This window comes from Takifugu rubripes, chromosome 21 (genome assembly GCF_901000725.2).
Source record: "Takifugu rubripes chromosome 21, fTakRub1.2, whole genome shotgun sequence".
Classification (NCBI taxonomy): domain Eukaryota; kingdom Metazoa; phylum Chordata; class Actinopteri; order Tetraodontiformes; family Tetraodontidae; genus Takifugu; species Takifugu rubripes.
The window spans coordinates 17,760,935-17,782,900 of NC_042305.1; the positions used below are offsets into that span (position 1 = coordinate 17,760,935).

At 44.2% G+C, this 21,966-nt stretch overlaps 1 protein-coding gene across 1 annotated transcript; it reads left to right on the plus strand.

Annotated features, from left to right (window-relative positions):
• Positions 1-1,742: 1,742 nt before the first annotated feature.
• LOC105418064 (versican core protein-like) lies at positions 1,743-21,049 on the plus strand. Its single transcript, XM_029829561.1, has 11 exons — positions 1,743-2,014; positions 3,143-3,206; positions 4,258-4,638; positions 5,090-5,264; positions 5,359-5,486; positions 6,141-6,434; positions 8,490-9,584; positions 11,235-14,382; positions 14,863-15,239; positions 18,522-20,065; positions 20,900-21,049. The coding sequence occupies exons 2-11, from the start codon at positions 3,143-3,145 to the stop codon at positions 21,047-21,049; spliced, it is 7,356 nt and encodes a 2,451-aa protein (XP_029685421.1). The 5' UTR covers positions 1,743-2,014.
• The last annotated feature ends 917 nt before the right edge of the window (positions 21,050-21,966 follow it).

Sequence of the window (21,966 nt, forward strand, 5' to 3'; positions counted from 1 at the left end):
ATTTAATGTATGATGGTGCTGATGAGGCCAGTAGCCTGCATCTCTCCTGGAGGAAATAGATTTAAAACTATGGATTGAAAGTGCATCTTTTTTCACATGATGACTTGTCAAAAGAACAGATCTCGTGGGATTGGAGGAATTTAATGCCGTTTAATGAAGGCTGAGATAGCATGGGGCCGGAGGTAGAGCACCTTTATAGGTCATGTGATATGTGGGTCATTTTGGGGCCCACACAGCAGATCCCAAGGATCAAACGCTTTTTGATCGGCTCCTGGACTCGCTGATTTATGGGTGCTGAAAGGCAACATGACTTCCATGGTTACACATACAGTACAGACAGTTTACACAGCATTAAATGACTCACAGCTTTTAACTTTTAACAGCAACTCAGTTAAGAAGGTGAGGCAGTAAAAGAGGAGCGATTCCTGTAACTAAAACCTACTTGTTAACCTTGCTGAGGTTCTTTTGCCCACAAGCGGGTCAGGTTCAGCTCTCTGGCAGGTTATGTCTTCAAATGCTGAAATTTGTTTTCCATTGCAACTGGTTTTCATCGGGGGTCTCATAAGTGACCGTTTGTTTCCTCCGTGTAACCAGATTCCCAACAGACCACTAATGCCGAGCAAATGTTTGTGTCGTTTTATTTTCCCCACATTTTGTCTTCTGAAATCGAATCAGATGCTGAAAAGCTCCCCCACCCTCTTTCTTTGCAGAGAAAGCTGCGCAGGGGCAAACTGCCGCGAAGCTGCGATGATTAGAGTGCACACAGGTATGGCAAATGGAGGACTGTGGACAAGTGCCGGGGGCTATGAGGGCAACCTTCTCTCTTGGAGGATCCTCACCTCTGCTCCTTCTCACACATGGTTTGAGTGTTGCTGAAAGCCTAAATAACGTGACCTCTAACTGCAATAATTCATCAGCCAGGCTCCTCGTCATCAAGTCATATATGATCATCCATAAATGCACACACTGAGGGATCTGTCAGGGAAATCTGCTTCCATGGAGGGAAACAGTTTTCTTTTAAAATGAATGTAAAGAGAAGCAGTAAAATGATAAGATCTTAGCTAAGTGCTCCTCTTTAGAGTAGCCTAAATAAGAGAGACCTGTGATAGAGTGAGGGTCAGCCTGTCCCCCATGTGGGAAAGCCAGGACAGAAGCTGTTGACCTCTGTTGGATCGTATCAGCCTTCACGGAGATGCGTTTAAGTGAATACATTAACAATTCAGCGTTCATCTGGGAGCGCAGGGGCTGTCTGACAGTCTCACTGGGCTGGAAGAGAGAAACTCCTTCCACAGGTCTGACAGAAATGTGTTTTTGGAACATCCTTGTCGTGACTCAACGGGACGTGTCTGCCTCTGCACCACCCGTTTCCATTGCGCACACTTGAGCGGCGGCGCGCTGTCCGCATGCCAGCGTCGTTATCACAATTAGGTGTTCATACATAGTTTAAATTTAAGCAAAGGACATGTTGGATGCACCTGAAATAACTGCATAATTCTGGATTAACTTCCGGGCGAATGAAATGATTTATTAACAATTTATTTTTAACTTTTCAATTCTCTCGGCGTTTAAATGATTGATTGTTTGATTGATTTGCGTAAATCCACACTCCAAGTGGCATTCCACGACAGATCGGATCAGTCGGATTGGATGACACCAACACCTCAGGCACGGCGTCGAATTTGGTCCACCCCACCTACCCCATCCCCTCCTACCTAAGGTGTCTCATTCACTTTTTTTTGGATGAACACTCCTCCTCTCTCAAAAGGACGAAATAACAGTGTGCGTTCAGCAAAATTAAACTTGCTGTTTGTCAGCGGTCCACGGGCTGAGTGGCTCTGTCCAGAAGCAGGATCAGCCGGAACCGCGCGTCTCTGTAGCATCACAGAGAAGAGGCAGTCGCAGAGGACTCCACGCTTTTCGGCGCTTTTTACGCACGCCTGCTGCGCACTGGGACCAAGAGGATTTAAGAAAGAACCAACATTTGCACATTTTATGGAGTAAAACAAACCTAAACGTGAGTATTACTGATGTTTACTTAAAGAGTTAAGTCCCAGTCTTGCAGTGTTCCACCTGGCACTTCTTCTAAACTAAACGAACTAAAAGACGCTATTATTTATTTCTTGCTGGTTCTTCACAGGATAGTTTATGCTGAGGTTCAAACGTTTTTATCTTTTGCCATGTAAATGATCTCGGTCCGACGCGTGTAGAGATGCGATGCTGTCCTCAGTCAACCCGTGTGTTCCTGGGTGAGCCACGTACAAATCCCCAGGTTGGCCGCTGTACCACAGTTAATGAGAATCGCATTCATGAACAATTACCAGGTCCAGTGCGTCATGATTTCTGCCCAGCATGCATAAGAAACAGCTGTTTCTGGGATGGAAATAATAATAATGAAAAAATGGAACTCAATTCCTCACAATATGACAGCCTCTATGACATCGAACCGCCGCGGGCAGCATGTGTTGCTACCCGTTAAACTAAATTTACTCACTTTAGGGACCATTTAAATTGAACTTAGATCACTTTGAACTCGTCTTGCTTGTGTTCTCCCGGACTTTGAGTCGGTTTCCATCAGGGCGCGTCTCGCCTCTGGAAAGACTCGGTGTCATTCATTTCACCGATTCCCACACTGATATGCTGTCGGGGTTTGATTGAGATTGTTGGTCACCGCCAGCTGTCAGATCATGTTCGAGTCCCTTTTATTGGAGGAGCGTTTGCTGCCTCCCCCCGCTGCCACCCAGAGCTTGTGTTTACACAGCGGCATGGAAATGAGGCCGGTGGGCTCGTTGCTCGTTTCTCCAAGAAATATGGAGTTTCGAGCAAGTCAGGAAGCTTCTCCTCTCAACCCCACCACCCACGAATTTCACTAAAATATAAACGTGGCTCCTTTTAAAAAATACCCCCTTCTGTTAATTTATTGGTGGTTTATATTGCAGTTTAAGAAAAAAAGAAATGAAAAGTGGGACCTTCTAAAATTGGTCCATGATGAAATCTCATTCAGAGGCCTTTTTCTCATTGGCTGTGCAGAACAGTCGAAGGATTATCACCCCAGAAACATGACTGCGTTTAACAAAGCGTAGGAAAGGAAAATGTCATTGTTTGCACACGTTCTTTCAAGATGCACCTTTGTTTCCCCCCACAGATGATACCGAATATCAAGCACATCTGGTGGTTGCTCTGGCTCTGTGAAGCTGCTGCTGCCACAGGTAGGGACCGAAGGAGTCCCGACTCTTTCTCTGGGTCACTCCTCCCCCTCTGTCCCTCCCTCTTCCCATCACTCCCCCTTTCCTTTGTCATCATCACCAATGCCCCCCCCCCCCCCCCCCCCCCCCCATGCTGGATCTGGATGTGAATACACACCTTTCAATTAGACTGGACTCCCAGTCTGGAAAAGAACAGCTGGTCGCAGCCCCCCATCCTAATAAGGACCTCTGCTGCAACAGAATCATGCCTCAGGGCTGTCTCATCACTGTTTCCACAGCATTTTTCACATTGTTCTCTGCAACCACTCCAACTACCACCACACACACTCACACACTGATAAAACAGAAAGAAACCCAAACAAGCAAGCATGATTCAGCTTGTTACAATTCATTTCAGTCTGACATCCTGTCTGACACAGTCAGCACTGGAGCGAAATGCTCCAACTGGGGTGGCTGTAACTGTGCTGGGGAACTGCAGCTAATATCTGAATCATAGGCATTAAATCCAGGTATGGTACTTCAATAAAGATGGCAGACGTCACCTGCTTCATCAGTTGTTGGGTTATAACCCAAACCCAAGAGCTCTTTATGAAAAAAAATGCTCATGTAAAGATGAAAATCACCCATATTTACTGATTAATATCTTGTATTTAATTGCTTCTCATGTCAAAAGTAATTTCCTAACAATAAACACACTGTGTCTGTGTAACACTGCTGTAATATCTTCATCCGGACATGCTGCAGCTACACAGCACTCAGTTTTATTCCCACACCCAAGGATGAGGTTCAACTTTCCAAGAACTATATTCGAGTCATGATGCAATTTTTGTTGTTCCCAGCCCGTTCGCAGCGGCCGTTCCACCCCGACGATGTAAATGGGTTCGGCCGGTTTATGGTGTTTACCTGCATCTGTTAGAACCAGTGTAAACACACCAGATTTGTATTTGTAAAGTGGAAGAACATGGAGCAACAAAGTGCAGTGATGAAGAAACAGAAAATACAGAGGCGCATAAATTAAGAAAATAACGAGCACTTTTCTCTTTTTCCCACGCAGACTCCAGCTCTCTATCAATCATCAGGCCGGTCACTGGTTCCCTCTCGGGGAAGGTGAATCTTCCCTGCTTCTTCTCTGCCATTCCCACTTCAGCACCAGCCATCAGTCCCAATGGAACCATCCACACCAGAGAATACCTGCGGATCAAATGGACCAAAATAGAGCGGCACGTAGAAACCACCGTGCTGGTGGCACAGAACGGAGTCATCAAAATCGGCCCCAGCTACAGGAGCCGCGTGTCTGTGCCCAGCCACCCCGAAGATGTCGGCGACGCAACGCTGACAATGGTCAAGCTACGTGCCAGCGACACAGGAACGTATCGCTGTGAGGTCATGTACGGCATCGAGGACACCCGGGATACAGTTGACCTTGATGTCAGCGGTACGTGACAGGGCGTCTGTGAAAGATACGTGACTGAATGTCAGCGACCAAGATGCAGTTTCAGGCGCCTTTCTGCTTAATTTGGTAGCAGCGGCTACCTAGTAGTTACACGGCCTCACCACAGTGTTCATTTGGGCTCGTTTTAGATGTGACACAGATTCTGGGTGTCTGTCCACACCAAATTCAGCACTGCCCAAAATACAGCTGGTCCTCCACATGTTATGGGCAGAACAAAGAGTGTCTTAGAACTCCGTCAGTCGCTGTTCTTTCTTTTCCTTTCCGTCACCGTGTGGTCAAATGTGTAACGCTGCGTTGTAAAAATGCTGTGACTTACAGAGCCCGAACCGCGGGATTTATTGCAAGAAGATTTATGAAGGAATCTGAAATTCCAATTGATCTACTGCTTAACGTGATCCATAACGTGATCCTTTTATTTATTTATTTTTGACAGGTGTGGTGTTTCACTACCGGACAAACGCCAGCAGGTACAACTTGGACTACCAGGGGGCGGTCCAAACGTGCCAAGATATTGGAGCAACCATTGCTACCTTTGAGCAGCTGAAAGCCGCCTACGAGGATGGATTTGATCAGTGTGATGCCGGCTGGCTGGCTGAGCAGATAGTCGGGTGAGCTGCAGTTTAATACCACAGTTATTCCTTTACAGAAATGATCGTCAATGTTGGGGTACACAAACATCTCTTTGTTTGTCTGATTTTAAAGGTACCCAATCACAAGGCCAAGAAAGGGCTGCTATGGCAACCTACAGAGCAAACCTGGCATTAGGACATATGGGAAACGGAAACTCACAGACACCTATGATGTTTACTGCTACATAGACAAACTTGATGGTAATTTCCCCACAAAATGAGGCCTTTCTAGTCCTCTGTATCATTCCGATGCACTGAAATGCCCTCTTTTAGGAGTAACAACACCTTCGAATTTAGATGGTGCCAAACCAAATGACTTTTATTGCTTATAAGACTGTATATTTAAAAGGTTATGTGAGCTTTTAATAAGGCCGTTAGGTCCACAGAGCGACTTCTCTTCCTAAAAGTCACAGCATAAAGACGTGATCGTGATGGTGTCGAGATGACCCAGAATTTAGCAGCTTGTCTATAATAGTTTTTTTTTCCATTATAAAATCACTCATTGCTAACAAATCGAACTCTGCAGAGGGTTCTTTAGCGTTTAGATCCCTCTGATAGGCTACATTGTCAGCATTACTATCCCACTTGTGTGAAAGAGCTGCTGTTGTTTTAAATCTAAAAGGTGGGAGTTTTGGGTCTGAGCCCTGTGTCAGCTGTCAGCAGTTTTAGGTCGGCGGCTGCAGACTGATTCAGAAATCAATGATTGCCCGATTACATCTAATTTAATTTAAGTGTAAACGATCAAGTAACAGTACGTTTTCCTGAAATAGCTTGTGTCACATCTGATGTACGTAGTGTCGTCACAATTTGTTGCCTTTATTCATCCTTTTTTCTTGGGCGGGGGGCGTATTTCAGGTAAAGTGTATTATTCACCCGTCAGACACAAGATGACTTTTGAAGAAGCCAGTAAAGAGTGTCTGAAGGAAAACGCTGTGCTGGCAAACCCGGGCCAGCTCCACGCTGCCTGGCGCCTCGGTTTGGACAGGTGTGACTACGGCTGGCTGTCCGACGGCAGTGCTCGACACCCCGTCGCCGTGCCAAAGATGCAGTGTGGGGGAGGTCTGCTCGGAGTCAGGACCATGTACCGTTTTAAAAACCAAACCGGCTTTCCAGAACCAGCCACAATGCTGGGAGCTTATTGTTTTAAAGGTAAGTCCTCTCAAAGAAATAAACTCTTACCTGCACACGACACCATTAAAGTTACCCGTAGCGGTAAACTGTTGTCTTTAAAAACAATGGGCATGTCTGTTCTTATCCTAATAGTGAGATTAATGATCAATCCTTTGCTCCAGACAGTCGCACGTGTAAATATTTTTATCTTTATTACTTCCAGCTGGACCAGTGAAGGGCTGGTTCTCACACAGCTTCACTACTGAAACAAACTAAACCAGGCCGTGTCCTCCAATGCTGTTTAATATGGCACCATCATTTTTTGATATAATATAAAATCCCATTCAGCGGTTGCCGCATCAATTGTTGCTTCTGTCATAACAGATTACGCTGAATAATCTGAGTAATGGAGGTGTTGGGAAGAGCAGAATTCATCAGCTGTGGCTGTAAACTGTTGATACTTTCAGACATTTATAGTAGGATATAAGTTATGAGCAGAGCGAGTCACTGTTGCAAACCAGGATTACAGTTTAAGAATGTTAAAATGGAGCAAGACAAAAGTGACACCTTACGGTTCACTGGGAGTTTGCAGACCCAGGTTAGCCTTCTTAACTAATCAACACCCCTCAGGCAAAACTGAGACTAGCAGAAAAAGTGGCTAATACCACACCTGTCAGCCTTTTCAGTCTCACTCTCTTCCTCCTTTTCACCTTTCTCATCTTATTTCCGCTGTCAGGCTTTTGCCCTCTGTCATTCTCACTTGTACTTATCAGGGTAGACGTTTAGATAATGGACAAAGCTACTGCTGGACTGCTAAATTCAGTCATCCTTGGCGACCTTTGACCTGGCCTTTCCATCTTTCCGAATGTGAGGTTAGACAGATAAGCCGGGCCCTGCCGGGCCATTTAATGGCCGCGAGCAAAGCTAACTCTCGCAGTGATAAGTCCCCATTAGAGTTCAGAGGGCAGGTAAACAGGTCACCATCACCTCCTGCTCTTCTTATTCCATGTCAGCCCTCTCGCCCTGTTTGTATTTACACCCCCTCTTTAAGTGGCGTTCAAGGACCCTTGTTCAGTGGAACTTGCTCCATCATTTCCTGCTTTCCCACACCAAGAAAATGCCACAAAAGTGAAATATGTAAATCTGCGTGCTTCCCAGTGACGGAGAAGGAAAAATTCCGTGATTTGTGATTTGGATTTGGCAGAAGACGACACAAGCGCACCTAAAGGCAAAGAGCTCCGCTGGCAAGGGTCGAGTTAATAGACTGTTGTCAGAGCAGAAGTGCCCTGATGGGACAGGACCCTTTTCTTGGTGGAGGAAAAATGTGCCTCACATCAGAGATGGTTTCATGTATAAAGAAGCTGAGGACTTAATGGTCAACAGCTGGCTTTATATAATCTGTGCCAGTGAAGAAAGCTCGAATGTAACAGAAGGAGCACAGCATGGGAAGGCAGCGAGACAGAGGTGAAGCAAAGAGAATAAAACTGTTCTTGAATGGATATTTGGCAGAGGCGAAACAGCAGACAAGTTCCCAGTGGCTGAATGGGCTTAGTATGCTAGAAGATGAGGACAGCCGGGCAGCTTTAACCAGCCTAAAACACTAGATAGCTAAAAGTTTATATAAATCCTGTTTCTGGGAACCCTTATCTGCATATCAGGCAAAGTTTAGGTTTAAAGTTTTAAACAGACCTTATCGTTGGGTGTGGGAACACTGTGGCATTATGCAGAAAACACAACTAACCTTATTTTCTCTGGCGCATGCTACAAACTCAGCGCGATAAAGTGGACTCATAATCATAATTATCAACTGGATTGTATTATTATTTAGATGATGTACGTACTTGAGGTATTTACTTTAAGATTTCTTAAACTGAGGTAGACAATATTCAAATTGTGCTATTTCAGATGTGCAGTATAATGACTTGTGACTACACTTTGTGGCCAGCACAGTGTAACCTTGTGTGATTCAGCTTATTGGCAATAAATTTTAACAGATGTTCTGTTTCCTACCTACTATGGAAATAGTGTTATAATGAAATCTATTGATGAAGTAAGAAAGAATCATAGGCTAATTTGTACTAATCTTGTTTTTAGGAGGGAAAACGGTGATCAAACAGACATCCATTGTAGATGTTTCTGTTGTTGAAGTGGCCACCACCGCCATGGGCTCGTCTAGCATAAATCCTTTAGTGTGGGACAATGCCCCCTCTACTCTGTCGACATCTGACACTGAAACAAAAGAATTCCCAGAAGCTTTAGATCCTACAGGGGCCACATCTATGTTCTCTACCAGTATGGCTCCCCCGCGCCCAACTCAAGCAGGCCAGAAGGAAGAGTTAATCACAACAGTGGCACCCACCATCAAAGAGGACCATGATGAGCTTCTGGACTTTAACAGCGTCCTAGAGCCAGGGCCCATCGAGGAACAAGAAGACCTCTCGGTGATCAAGATCAACACAATCCAGCCAGACATTCCCATGCTAGACCCCTCTCTCATCACTGAGCCAATGTTTGCTGAGGGGAAGACTGAGGAAACCATTCTGGTTCCTGGGATCACTGCGGCGACGACCTCTGACCTCCCTGACAACCCAACAGAAACAACTGAAGTGAATGTGGAGGAAGTGTTCAGCTCCTCCGAATCAATGCCCACGAGTGTATACGACGTTGGTGCTGATGAGATCGAGACCCATTTCAGTGTTGAGGCCCTCCCGCCGACTCAGCCACTGGAACAGGACGTCTCGACGACAGACAGTGTCCATCCGGATACGACAACAGTCGCTCCCACTGAAACCACGTACATGTGCAACACTCAGCCTGGCGGTGAAGCCCAGGTCACTACTACAGAACCACCAGAGCCGACCAGCACCCCGGCCCAAACCACGGGTCACGTGCAGAACCTGCAGACAGCAGCTGTGGCCGCCATCCTGCCTGACAGCGGAGAGCTGACCGAAGACGAAACAGCGTCGGCAGGCGTTCAGGTCTTTGATGAGTCCACCGCTCAGTTAACGGTGCACAGCGGCGACACCCTGACGCAGACTGACGCGAGGACAGAGATTGACCCGGAGTTCTTTACATCCATGGCTTCGGCTGCAGGTCGCACCACCAGGCCGCCAACTGCAGCGGTCACACACACGAACAGAAGCCACCAGTCCAGCCAAGTGACCGCGGCCACGCTCTTACAGCAAGCAGGTAAGACAAATAAAACAGCTTCATGAAAACCTTCAGGTCACCTACATGGATTATTAGAATTTTTGCTATCGCTGTAGTATTTGAATAACTTCTGCTCTCGTCAGTGGAAGAGCTGGAAATTGAAAATGTACCATTGAGTTTGGTTTGGCCTTTTAGTATTGAGTAAATCTGAAGTTTGCCGCCAGGCTCATGTATGCAGCATGTTCAGTGTAGCTACATGAAGAAGCTCAGTAAAAGTTAGTCTGGTTCTAACAGCTGCTGGGTAGACTGGGCACATCATAAAAAGTGAGGTCACCCCTAATGTAAAGTCTCTCGTTGAGCACAGCTGGAAGGCGTTTGACCAAAAGTGAATGTTTCCAGTGACGATTACCTCTTCATCATGTGATGTGGTCATCTGAGATGCTCCAGGTCTCCTCCTGCTCTCCCAGCACATGTGGGAAAGGCTTTTGGAAAATCCTGTGGCACAGGGAGAATGGCGTTCTCGGGCTTCTCAGCAGTTGCACAATTTTAGGATGTTAAATAGTGCCACGTCTGCCCGCTTACTTCAGGACTGTTTATGAAATGTTCAAATGAAGCAAGACGACTAAAACCCGATAACCATAAATGTTGCAGTTTAACACACAAACAGATTTATTTAAGTTGTACTTGAGTAGAGGAGCCAGTGATGTTGTACGTTGTGTAACACCGACAATGGCGATTGTAATATTTTCCGTTTATCGAGTATTTATTTTAGGTGTTTGTGTTTCATGTTGTCTCTGGAGGTCCAGCTGTGCTTTGGATCGTTGCGTGGATGCTTCAGTTCCCAGGCCTGGTCTTTGTTGTACACAGGTGTCATTCTGCAGCGCTGAGCTGCTGCAGGTGTTCTTGTTTGCAACCAATAATCTTTCTCAATCACCATTTGTGGGACACTCTGGGGGGAAAGGAGCAAAGAGAGAGACAAGCACAGTCCAACAGGACCCAGGTTTTCATTTTAGGATTAAGCGCGACTCTGTTCTTTTACCCTCCTGCCCTGCACATATTTTTTAATGATTACAAAAAGCTCAAAAGTCCCATTAAGTACATGCAAACAACTCTAGACTGTATTTGTTGGCATCAGTGTGAAATGATTCATCTCAGAATCTGATGATTTCCAGAAGAGAAAGACTGTAGTTCCCTGGAATGATGTCCTCAAACTAGCTTTATTAAAGGCAGAATCATGCTGATAGCAGATTTAAATGCCTTTTGTTATGTTACAGAAGGCAAAAATAGCCACAGTGTTACAGATTTCTTTGAACTGCTTGTTGTGTAGCCACTTAAATCCTCTTTTTTCTACTTTTTGAGAAACAATTTCAGAGGCTTTTTCTTCAGCAAGTATCAAAAAACACCCCAAATTATTTAATGATTTTGAACCATTTACTTTGTAATTATTCGTCAATATGTGCTTCTTTGAAATGGACAATAAAGTCCAGCCCTGTGTCAGTTACCAGTTGGGTCACTTCCTCTAAATATTCCACAACTTGCCTTTTGTGTACATCATATTAAGCTGTTTGGAAATTTGGAAATATTACTTTTATATTTTAGGGGATCAAACACTAATCCGATGTTCTTTACTCTTTTTCTGCTCATGATTTTAGCTTGTCTACAATTAAACGGTTGTTATTTTCTCAACAGCTGACCAGACTCTAGAGCCACCAGGTTCCCAGGATCCTGGCATATCAGCTGTTTCTGAACACCCTGATGGTGACTCCACCTTGTCAGGCATAAAGCCAGACCCTTTCTCCAAAGCCACTGTAACCGTCACTCCAACTGTTGGCTTTGAAAATGACAAATATGAGATTACACTGGAGCCACAGAGCCCAGAAGAAAGGGAAGCCAAAGGTACCCAGATTGTGACAAATGTGACCATGCTGAGGGAGAAAGGTGACACTGATTTCAGTTCATCTACCCTCCCTGACCACAGAGCCACAGAAGCCACAGTTACAGAAACCACAGTGACAGAAACCTCTAGAGAGATTCCAAATGTTGAAAACAATGAGCCTGAGGTAATCACTAGACTTGAATCACCTTCCCACAAACCTCCTGACATCAACAAGGTGACTACTATCTTAACATTTACCACAGAGGATGTTGCTCTGTCTAAAACAACACAACCTGAACGTGGTTCAGATGCAACAATAAGAGGGCTCGATGTCAAAACTGTCACCGAAACAGCTGCAGAATCCCAAACGAGGTCGGAGGAATCCACCACCAGCTCCTCTGCCCAAGAACGAGTAGTTGGCGAGTCACAGTTTACTCTGTCGTATGTGAAAAGTAACTCAGCAGTAACGCAGACAAAGGAAGCAGGTCATCACAGTGATAAAACTGAAACCACAGAGGACGCAGAGAGCACATCTGTTACTGCAGCTGCTGATCACAGCACTCAGACCACATTAGACTTACATGTGTCCACCCCATCTGACAATGGTGTTGATGGGAAAATGGTTACATCAACGTCTACTGACTCACAGAGCTCCACTCAAGACGTGGAGGGAGGGAAAGATGACCCAAGGGCTGACCCGATATTTACAAGTCCAGCTTCTTCTGCACAGGCCCATGAGAATGAGACAACTTTAGCCTTGGAGGTTGGCAGCAGTACTTCAGCTTCAACGGCTAAAATAATAAACCAGGGAGGGGCTACAGAGGTCAGGATCAGTTCAGAATTTATAACAGGAGAAGAGGATGGTTCAGGCCTTGACGCCATAAACATGTTGACATCCAGCCAGAGACCAGGCGCCTCTGCAGGAACTGCAAGTTTGCCTTCAAGTTCACAAGCAACTGGTCCAGTAGCGGAGGGCGGGATAACAGGGCAACCAGCAGGCACAGAAACAGGCAAAGAGTTGGAACCCGATCAGACAACAACTCCTGTTTCTTCTTCCTTACACGGAACGATTGAAATGATTAAGACCAAAGTTGAGACGTTCACTGATTATTTTTGTAATTTACTAACACAGAGCCTATCACCGGTGACCCAAACACCTGTTGTTGTAACAGACCAAGCTGCCACTGGTCACTCATCTCATGAGAGACCTGAAGATCATATAAGCTCAGATTTGAACCCCACAAGTGAGATGCATTCTGAACTCCAGACAATTTCTCCTGGTCACACTACAGAAGGAATCAAACCACAATCTATGCCGTTAGGAACCGCTGTTTCGACAGATATTGGTATGAACGCGACGTCCTCCTCAGTGCTTTCTGCAAGCACCGATAGCAGTAATACCCCTGGTGTCACACTACCTTCTGTAACAGACAACATGAATGCAACAAAACTCAAAATGACAGACTTGATTGTGACCCCATCCTTCATCGAATCAGAAAAGCCCACAAAATCTGAATTTACGGAAGCTGCTGTTCGGACAGCACAGCCCTCAGTGTCTCCCATTACGGATAACACAACTTCCGTTGAGGAACCGGACTTGGAGGACCAGTCCCATAACATCTCTACTGTTCCCCTTCCTTCGAGCACCGGGACAACAATGACATTGTCAGGCACTGAAGAGGAACTCCAGACAGCATCAGTTCTCTTGACCAAGGATTCAGAGAGGTCCGGAGAAAGGACCACCCATTTGACCGGAGAATCAAATCAAATCTTGATGGCAACCACTGGATCTTCGGTATTGACCACAGACTTGACATCGGTTAGAGAATCATACAAACCCCGAACAGAAGGCCAGAGCCCTAGCAGTCCAATAGCTTCCACGGCTTCCTCGCTGTTTAGTACTGAGAAGCCAGCATCACTGCCAGTTACACAAAAAGACATTTCCTTCTCAATACAGACTGATAAATCGAAGACAGTGCAAAGTACGATTAACACCATAGCATGGGAAGATGGCTCAGGTGATCAGCCTCAGGGCACGCACTCTCAGACTGACAAACCTTCTGCCACCAGCACCGATGTGCCAAAAGTAACGTTGCCTGTTACAACATCGAGAGTTCAGGATATCACAAAGCTGCCATCTCCAGCAGATGAAACATTAGGTTTCCAAACAAGCTCAGTCCCCAAAATCTTCGACAGTGTTCCAGCATCCACTGTCACAGACTCTATAGATAATATCAGCATTAAACCTAGACTTGTGGAATCCCTTCCTTCTTTCAGTGGATCAACAGAGATCCCTGGAATGTCAACACTGCCATCTGTGACGACTGACATTGAACGATCTGAAGACATCAGTGTTAATTCTACTAGTGACCTGCTGAACTTGTCAACCACCCTGCCCCCAGCATCTGAGTCTCCAAAAGTGGCAACATCTCATGCAACCGATGCAAGTGCGACCCTAAATTTAACTGGAAAGACAACCGAAATGCCAGCCACTGGAAAAGAGCTTCCTGCTATGAGCCATACAGAAAGACTAATCTCTTCAACTAAAAAGGTTGATTCACCTCTGGCTAGCACAACTGCTCCAAGAACAGGAATTCCACTCACATCCCCACGCTCACATCTGCAGGATAAACACATCATTGGAAGTACAAAATTGGCGCCAATTCCTTCCTTTAGTCCTTCTACCTTGAAACCTGAAACTGCACCCGTTCTCTTTACGACAACAGCAAAAACCTCAGACAGGAATGAGACACTGAAATCGTCTGATCGTCAAGAACCAGTGCCAACCACCATTCAGGCTGGAAAACTATTTCTAACATCGGAGACAACATTATCGGGAACGTACAAGGAAGATGTAAACACAACGATGAAGCCAAAGGAAGTAACTACGTTAAAAAAATCTTCACTGTTCAGCACAGAAAAAGAGAGCTCAGGAGAAGAAGCTGCTGATACTTCATTCAAATATTCTACGGTATCAACAGCATCTTCACTGTTCAGCACAGAGAAACTAACAGCTTTACCAATTATTGAGGATGGTACAAGCATGACAGAGAAGGCCTCAGTTTCTCCTGAAACTGATGAAACCCTGCAGCTCTTTACATCTGAAGATGGTTCAGGTGAACAAGTCCAAGGTTTGCTGAATCAGTCTTCTATTTTGACCTTTGCACCCTCTGTTGACATCACTGAAAAATCAGGCCTGATACCAACTGGAACCACAGACACTCTTGATCTGGATAAGATGAAACTTCCACTTTCAGAGCAGCCATCAGTTCCTCCATCAGTTCCTCCAGTGTCCACCACTGAAGATCCATCAATAACTGACAGTAAAATTACAACTACAACTAAGACAGAAAAAGTAGAACCAACTGCTGAGATAAGAACTTTTTTCCCATCAGTTGATGAAGAGAGTTCAGGAGAAGAAGTGACTGATACTTCATTCAAATATTCTACGGTATCAACAGCATCTTCACTGTTCAGCACAGAGAAACCAACTGGATTACCAATTATTGAAGATGGTACAAGCATGACAGAGAAGGCCTCAGTTTCTCCTCAATCTGATGAAACACTGCAGCTCTTTACATCTGAAGATGGTTCAGGTGAACAAGTCCAAGATTTGCTGACTCAATCTTCTTCTGTAACCTTTGCACCCTCTGTTGACATCACTGAAAAATCAGGCCTGATACCAACTGGAACCACAGACACTCTTGATCTGGAGAAGATGAAGCTTCCACTTTCAGAGCAGCCATCAGTTCCTCCATCAGTTCCTCCAGTGTCCACCACTGAAGTTCCATCATCATCATCATCATCATCATCATCATCATCATCATCATCATCATCATCATCATCAACAACAACAACAATTGACAGTAAAATTGCCACCACAAGTAAGACAGAGAATCTAGAAACAACTGCTGAGATAAGAACATTTTTCCCATCAGTTGATGAACAGAGTACAGGAGAAGAAGCTACTGAGATTTCCCTGAAATATTCAACAGCATCAACAGCATCTTCACTGTTTAGCACAGAGAAACCAACTGCATTGCCAGTTATTGATGAACACAATGTGGTGACAACCGCCAAATCTTCAGTCCATCACAGTTTTACTGTGGCATCATCACTGTACAGTACAGAGGAACCATCATCAATATCAGTGGACAAAGAGGAAACCACCAGCACGGCTGAAGAAGAACCAGCAGGATTAAAATCCACAGAAGAGAGCTCAGGAGAAGAAGCTAGTAATACTACATTCAATTATTCTACGGTGTCAACAGCATCTTCACTGTTTAGCACAGAGAAACCAACAGCTTTACCAATTATTGAGGATGGTACAAGCATGACAGAGAAGGCCTCAGTTTCTCCTGGAACTGATGAAACCCTGCAGCTCTTTACATCTGAAGATGGTTCAGGTGAACAAGTCCAAGATTTGCTGAATCAGTCTTCTTCTGTAACTTTTGCACCTTCTGTTGACATCACTGAAAAATCTGGCTTGATACCAACTGGAACCACAGACACTCTTGATCTGGATAAGATGAAGCTTCCCCTTTCAGAGCAGCCATCAGTTCCTCCAGCGTCAGCAGAGAGCATTTCTAGCTCAGTGACAGTTTCTCCAAGTGTGGATGCTGGAACATCATCATCTGTTTCACACTTTGAGGATGATGTGATCAGCAATGAGTCTTCAATGGTTGAGTCTCTTCCTTCTCTCAGTAGATCAACATTTAAACCAGAAACATCCTCAATGTCAAGCTCCAGTCAAACTGAAAGTTCTCCTTTCAGCAGTGTTGATGTAATTGGAGAGACTTTGATTTTGGGAACAACAGTCTCCTCCTTGTCATCCACTAATACGCCATCAGTGGAATCATTACATGACAAAGAAATAAGTGTTACATCAGAGCCTGCAGGTCCATCAGTATCATCACTGTCCATGACTGAAGATCCATCATTATCATCATCAACAACAATAACTGACAGTAAAATTGCAACCACAAGTAAGACAGAAAAAGTAGAACCATCTGCTGAGATAAGAACTTTTTTCCCATCAGTTGATGAAGAGAGTTCAGGAGAAGAAGTGACTGATACTTCATTCAAATATTCTACGGTATCAACAGCATCTTCACTGTTCAGCACAGAGAAACCAACTGGATTACCAATTATTGAAGATGGTACAAGCATGACAGAGAAGACCTCAGTTTCACCTCAAACTGATGAAACACTGCAGCTCTTTACATCTGAAGATGGTTCAGGTGAACAGGTCCAGGATTTGCTGACTCAGTCTTCTTCTGTGACCTTTGCACCTTCTGTTGACATTACTGAAAAATCTGGCTTGATACCAACTGGAACCACAGACACTCTTGATCTGGAGAAGATGACGCTTCCACTTTCAGAGCAGCCATCAGTTCCTCCAGCGTCAGCAGAGAGCATTTCTAGCTCAGTGACAGTTTCTCCAAGTGTGGATGCTGGAACATCATCATCTGTTTCACACTTTGAGGATGATGTGATCAGCAATGAGTCTTCAATGGTTGAGTCTCTTCCTTCTCTCAGTAGATCAACATTTAAACCAGAAACATCCTCAATGTCAAGCTCCAGTCAAACTGAAAGTTCTCCTTTCAGCAGTGTTGATGTGATTGGAGAGACTTTGATTTTGGGAACAACAGTCTCCTCCTTGTCATCCACTAATACGCCATCAGTGGAATCATTACATGACAAAGAAATAAGTGTTACATCAGAGCCTGCAGGTCCATCAGTATCATCACTGTCCATGACTGAAGATCCATCATTATCATCATCAACAACAATAACTGACAGTAAAATTGCAACCACAAGTAAGACAGAAAAAGTAGAACCATCTGCTGAGATAAGAACTTTTTTCCCATCAGTTGATGAAGAGAGTTCAGGAGAAGAAGTGACTGATACTTCATTCAAATATTCTACGGTATCAACAGCATCTTCACTGTTCAGCACAGAGAAACCAACTGGATTACCAATTATTGAAGATGGTACAAGCATGACAGAGAAGACCTCAGTTTCACCTCAAACTGATGAAACACTGCAGCTCTTTACATCTGAAGATGGTTCAGGTGAACAGGTCCAGGATTTGCTGACTCAGTCTTCTTCTGTGACCTTTGCACCTTCTGTTGACATTACTGAAAAATCTGGCTTGATACCAACTGGAACCACAGACACTCTTGATCTGGATAAGATGAAGCTTCCCCTTTCAGAGCAGCCATCAGTTCCTCCAGCATCAGCAGAGAGCATTTCTAGCTCAGTGACAGTTTCTCCAAGTGTGGATGCTGGAACATCATCATCTGTTTCACACTTTGAGGATGATGTGATCAGCAATGAGTCTTCAATGGTTGAGTCTCTTCCTTCTCTCAGTAGATCAACATTTAAACCAGAAACATCCTCAATGTCAAGCTCCAGTCAAACTGAAAGTTCTCCTGTCAGCAGTGTTGATGTGATTGGAGAGACTTTGATTTTGGGAACAACAGTCTCCTCCTTGTCATCCACTAATACGCCATCAGTGGAATCATTACATGACAAAGAAATGAGTGTTACATCAGAGCCTGCAGGTCCATCAGTATCATCACTGTCCATGACTGAAGATCCATCATTATCATCATCAACAACAATAACTGACAGTAAAATTGCAACCACAAGTAAGACAGAAAAAGTAGAACCATCTGCTGAGATAAGAACTTTTTTCCCATCAGTTGATGAAGAGAGTTCAGGAGAAGAAGTGACTGATACTTCATTCAAATATTCTACGGTATCAACAGCATCTTCACTGTTCAGCACAGAGAAACCAACTGGATTACCAATTATTGAGGATGGTACAAGCATGACAGAGAAGACCTCAGTTTCACCTCAAACTGATGAAACACTGCAGCTCTTTACATCTGAAGATGGTTCAGGTGAACAAGTCCAAGGTTTGCTGAATCAGTCTTCTATTGTGACCTTTGCACCCTCTGTTGACATCACTGAAAAATCAGGCCTGATACCAACTGGAACCACAGACACTCTTGATCTGGATAAGATGAAACTTCCACTTTCAGAGCAGCCATCAGTTCCTCCATCAGTTCCTCCAGTGTCCACCACTGAAGATCCATCATCATCATCATCATCATCATCAACAAAAACAACAATAACTGACAGTAAAATTACAACCACAACTAAGACAGAAAAAGTAGAACCAACTGCTGAGATAAGAACTTTTTTCCCATCAGTTGATGAAGAGAGTTCAGGAGAAGAAGTGACTGATACTTCATTCAAATATTCTACGGTATCAACAGCATCTTCACTGTTTAGCACAGAGAAACCAACTGCATTGCCAGTTATTGATGAACACAATGTGGTGACAACAGCCAAATCTTCAGTCCATCACAGTTTTACTGTGGCATCATCACTGTACAGTACAGAGGAACCATCATCAATATCAGTGGACAAAGAGGAAACCACCAGCACGGCTGAAGAAGAACCAGCAGGATTAAAATCCACAGAAGAGAGCTCAGGAGAAGAAGCTAGTAATACTACATTCAATTATTCTACGGTGTCAACAGCATCTTCACTGTTTAGCACAGAGAAACCAACAGCTTTACCAATTATTGAGGATGGTACAAGCATGACAGAGAAGGCCTCAGTTTCTCCTGAAACTGATGAAACCCTGCAGCTCTTTACATCTGAAGATGGTTCAGGTGAACAGGTCCAGGATTTGCTGACTCAGTCTTCTTCTGTGACCTTTGCACCTTCTGTTGACATCACTGAAAAATCTGGCTTGATACCAACTGGAACCACAGACACTCTTGATCTGGATAAGATGAAGCTTCCCCTTTCAGAGCAGCCATCAGTTCCTCCAGCGTCAGCAGAGAGCATTTCTAGCTCAGTGACAGTTTCTCCAAGTGTGGATGCTGGAACATCATCATCTGTTTCACATTTTGAGGATGATGTGATCAGCAATGAGTCTTCAATGGTTGAGTCTCTTCCTTCTCTCAGTAGATCAACATTTAAACCAGAAACATCCTCAATGTCAAGCTCCAGTCAAACTGAAAGTTCTCCTGTCAGCAGTGTTGATGTGATTGGAGAGACTTTGATTTTGGGAACAACAGTCTCCTCCTTGTCATCCACTAATACGCCATCAGTGGAATCATTACATGACAAAGAAATGAGTGTTACATCAGAGCCTGCAGGTCCATCAGTATCATCACTGTCCACTACTGAAGATCCATCATTATCATCATCAACAACAATAACTGACAGTAAAATTGCAACCACAAGTAAGACAGAAAAAGTAGAACCATCTGCTGAGATAAGAACTTTTTTCCCATCAGTTGATGAAGAGAGTTCAGGAGAAGAAGTGACTGATACTTCATTCAAATATTCTACGGTATCAACAGCATCTTCACTGTTCAGCACAGAGAAACCAACTGGATTACCAATTATTGAAGATGGTACAAGCATGACAGAGAAGGCCTCAGTTTCACCTCAAACTGATGAAACCCTGCAGCTCTTTACATCTGAAGATGGTTCAGGTGAACAGGTCCAGGATTTGCTGACTCAGTCTTCTTCTGTGACCTTTGCACCTTCTGTTGACATTACTGAAAAATCTGGCTTGATACCAACTGGAACCACAGACACTCTTGATCTGGATAAGATGAAGCTTCCCCTTTCAGAGCAGCCATCAGTTCCTCCAGCGTCAGCAGAGAGCATTTCTAGCTCAGTGACAGTTTCTCCAAGTGTGGATGCTGGAACATCATCATCTGTTTCACACTTTGAGGATGATGTGATCAGCAATGAGTCTTCAATGGTTGAGTCTCTTCCTTCTCTCAGTAGATCAACATTTAAACCAGAAACATCCTCAATGTCAAGCTCCAGTCAAACTGAAAGTTCTCCTGTCAGCAGTGTTGATGTGATTGGAGAGACTTTGATTTTGGGAACAACAGTCTCCTCCTTGTCATCCACTAATACGCCATCAGTGGAATCATTACATGACAAAGAAATGAGTGTTACATCAGAGCCTGCAGGTCCATCAGTATCATCACTGTCCATGACTGAAGATCCATCATTATCATCATCAACAACAATAACTGACAGTAAAATTGCAACCACAAGTAAGACAGAAAAAGTAGAACCATCTGCTGAGATAAGAACTTTTTTCCCATCAGTTGATGAAGAGAGTTCAGGAGAAGAAGTGACTGATACTTCATTCAAATATTCTACGGTATCAACAGCATCTTCACTGTTCAGCACAGAGAAACCAACTGGATTACCAATTATTGAAGATGGTACAAGCATGACAGAGAAGGCCTCAGTTTCTCCTGAAATTGATGAAACACTGCAGCTCTTTACATCTGAAGATGGTTCAGGTGAACAGGTCCAGGATTTGCTGACTCAATCTTCTTCTGTAACCTTTGCACCCTCTGTTGACATCACTGAAAAATCAGGCCTGATACCAACTGGAACCAAAGACACTCTTGATCTGGATAAGATGAAACTTCCACTTTCAGAGCAGCCATCAGTTCCTCCATCAGTTCCTCCAGTGTCCACCACTGAAGATCCATCATCATCATCATCATCATCATCATCATCATCATCATCATCATCATCAACAATAACAACAACAACAAAACAACAATAACTGACAGTAAAATTACAACCACAACTAAGACAGAAAAAGTAGAACCAACTGCTGAGATAAGAACTTTTTTCCCATCAGTTGATGAAGAGAGTTCAGGAGAAGAAGTGACTGATACTTCATTCAAATATTCTACGGTATCAACAGCATCTTCACTGTTCAGCACAGAGAAACCAACAACTTTACCAATTGTTGAAGATGGTACAAGCATGACAGAGAAGGCCTCAGTTTCTCCTGAAATTGATGAAACACTGCAGCTCTTTACATCTGAAGATGGTTCAGGTGAACAGGTCCAGGATTTGCTGACTCAATCTTCTTCTGTAACCTTTGCACCCTCTGTTGACATCACTAAAAAATCAGGCCTGATACCAACTGGAACCACAGACACTCTTGATCTGGAGAAGATGAAGCTTCCACTTTCAGAGCAGCCTTCAGTTCCTCCATCAGTTCCTCCAGTGTCCACCACTGAAGTTCCATCATCATCATCATCATCATCATCATCATCATCATCATCATCATCATCATCATCATCAACAACAACAATTGACAGTAAAATTGCCACCACAAGTAAGACAGAGAATCTAGAAACAACTGCTGAGATAAGAACATTTTTCCCATCAGTTGATGAACAGAGTTCAGGAGAAGAAGCTACTGAGATTTCCCTGAAATATTCAACAGCATCAACAGCATCTTCACTGTTTAGCACAGAGAAACCAACTGCATTGCCAGTTATTGATGAACACAATGTGGTGACAACAGCCAAATCTTCAGTCCATCACAGTTTTACTGTGGCATCATCACTGTACAGTACAGAGGAACCATCATCAATATCAGTGGACAAAGAGGAAACCACCAGCACGGCTGAAGAAGAACCAGCAGGATTAAAATCCACAGAAGAGAGCTCAGGAGAAGAAGCTAGT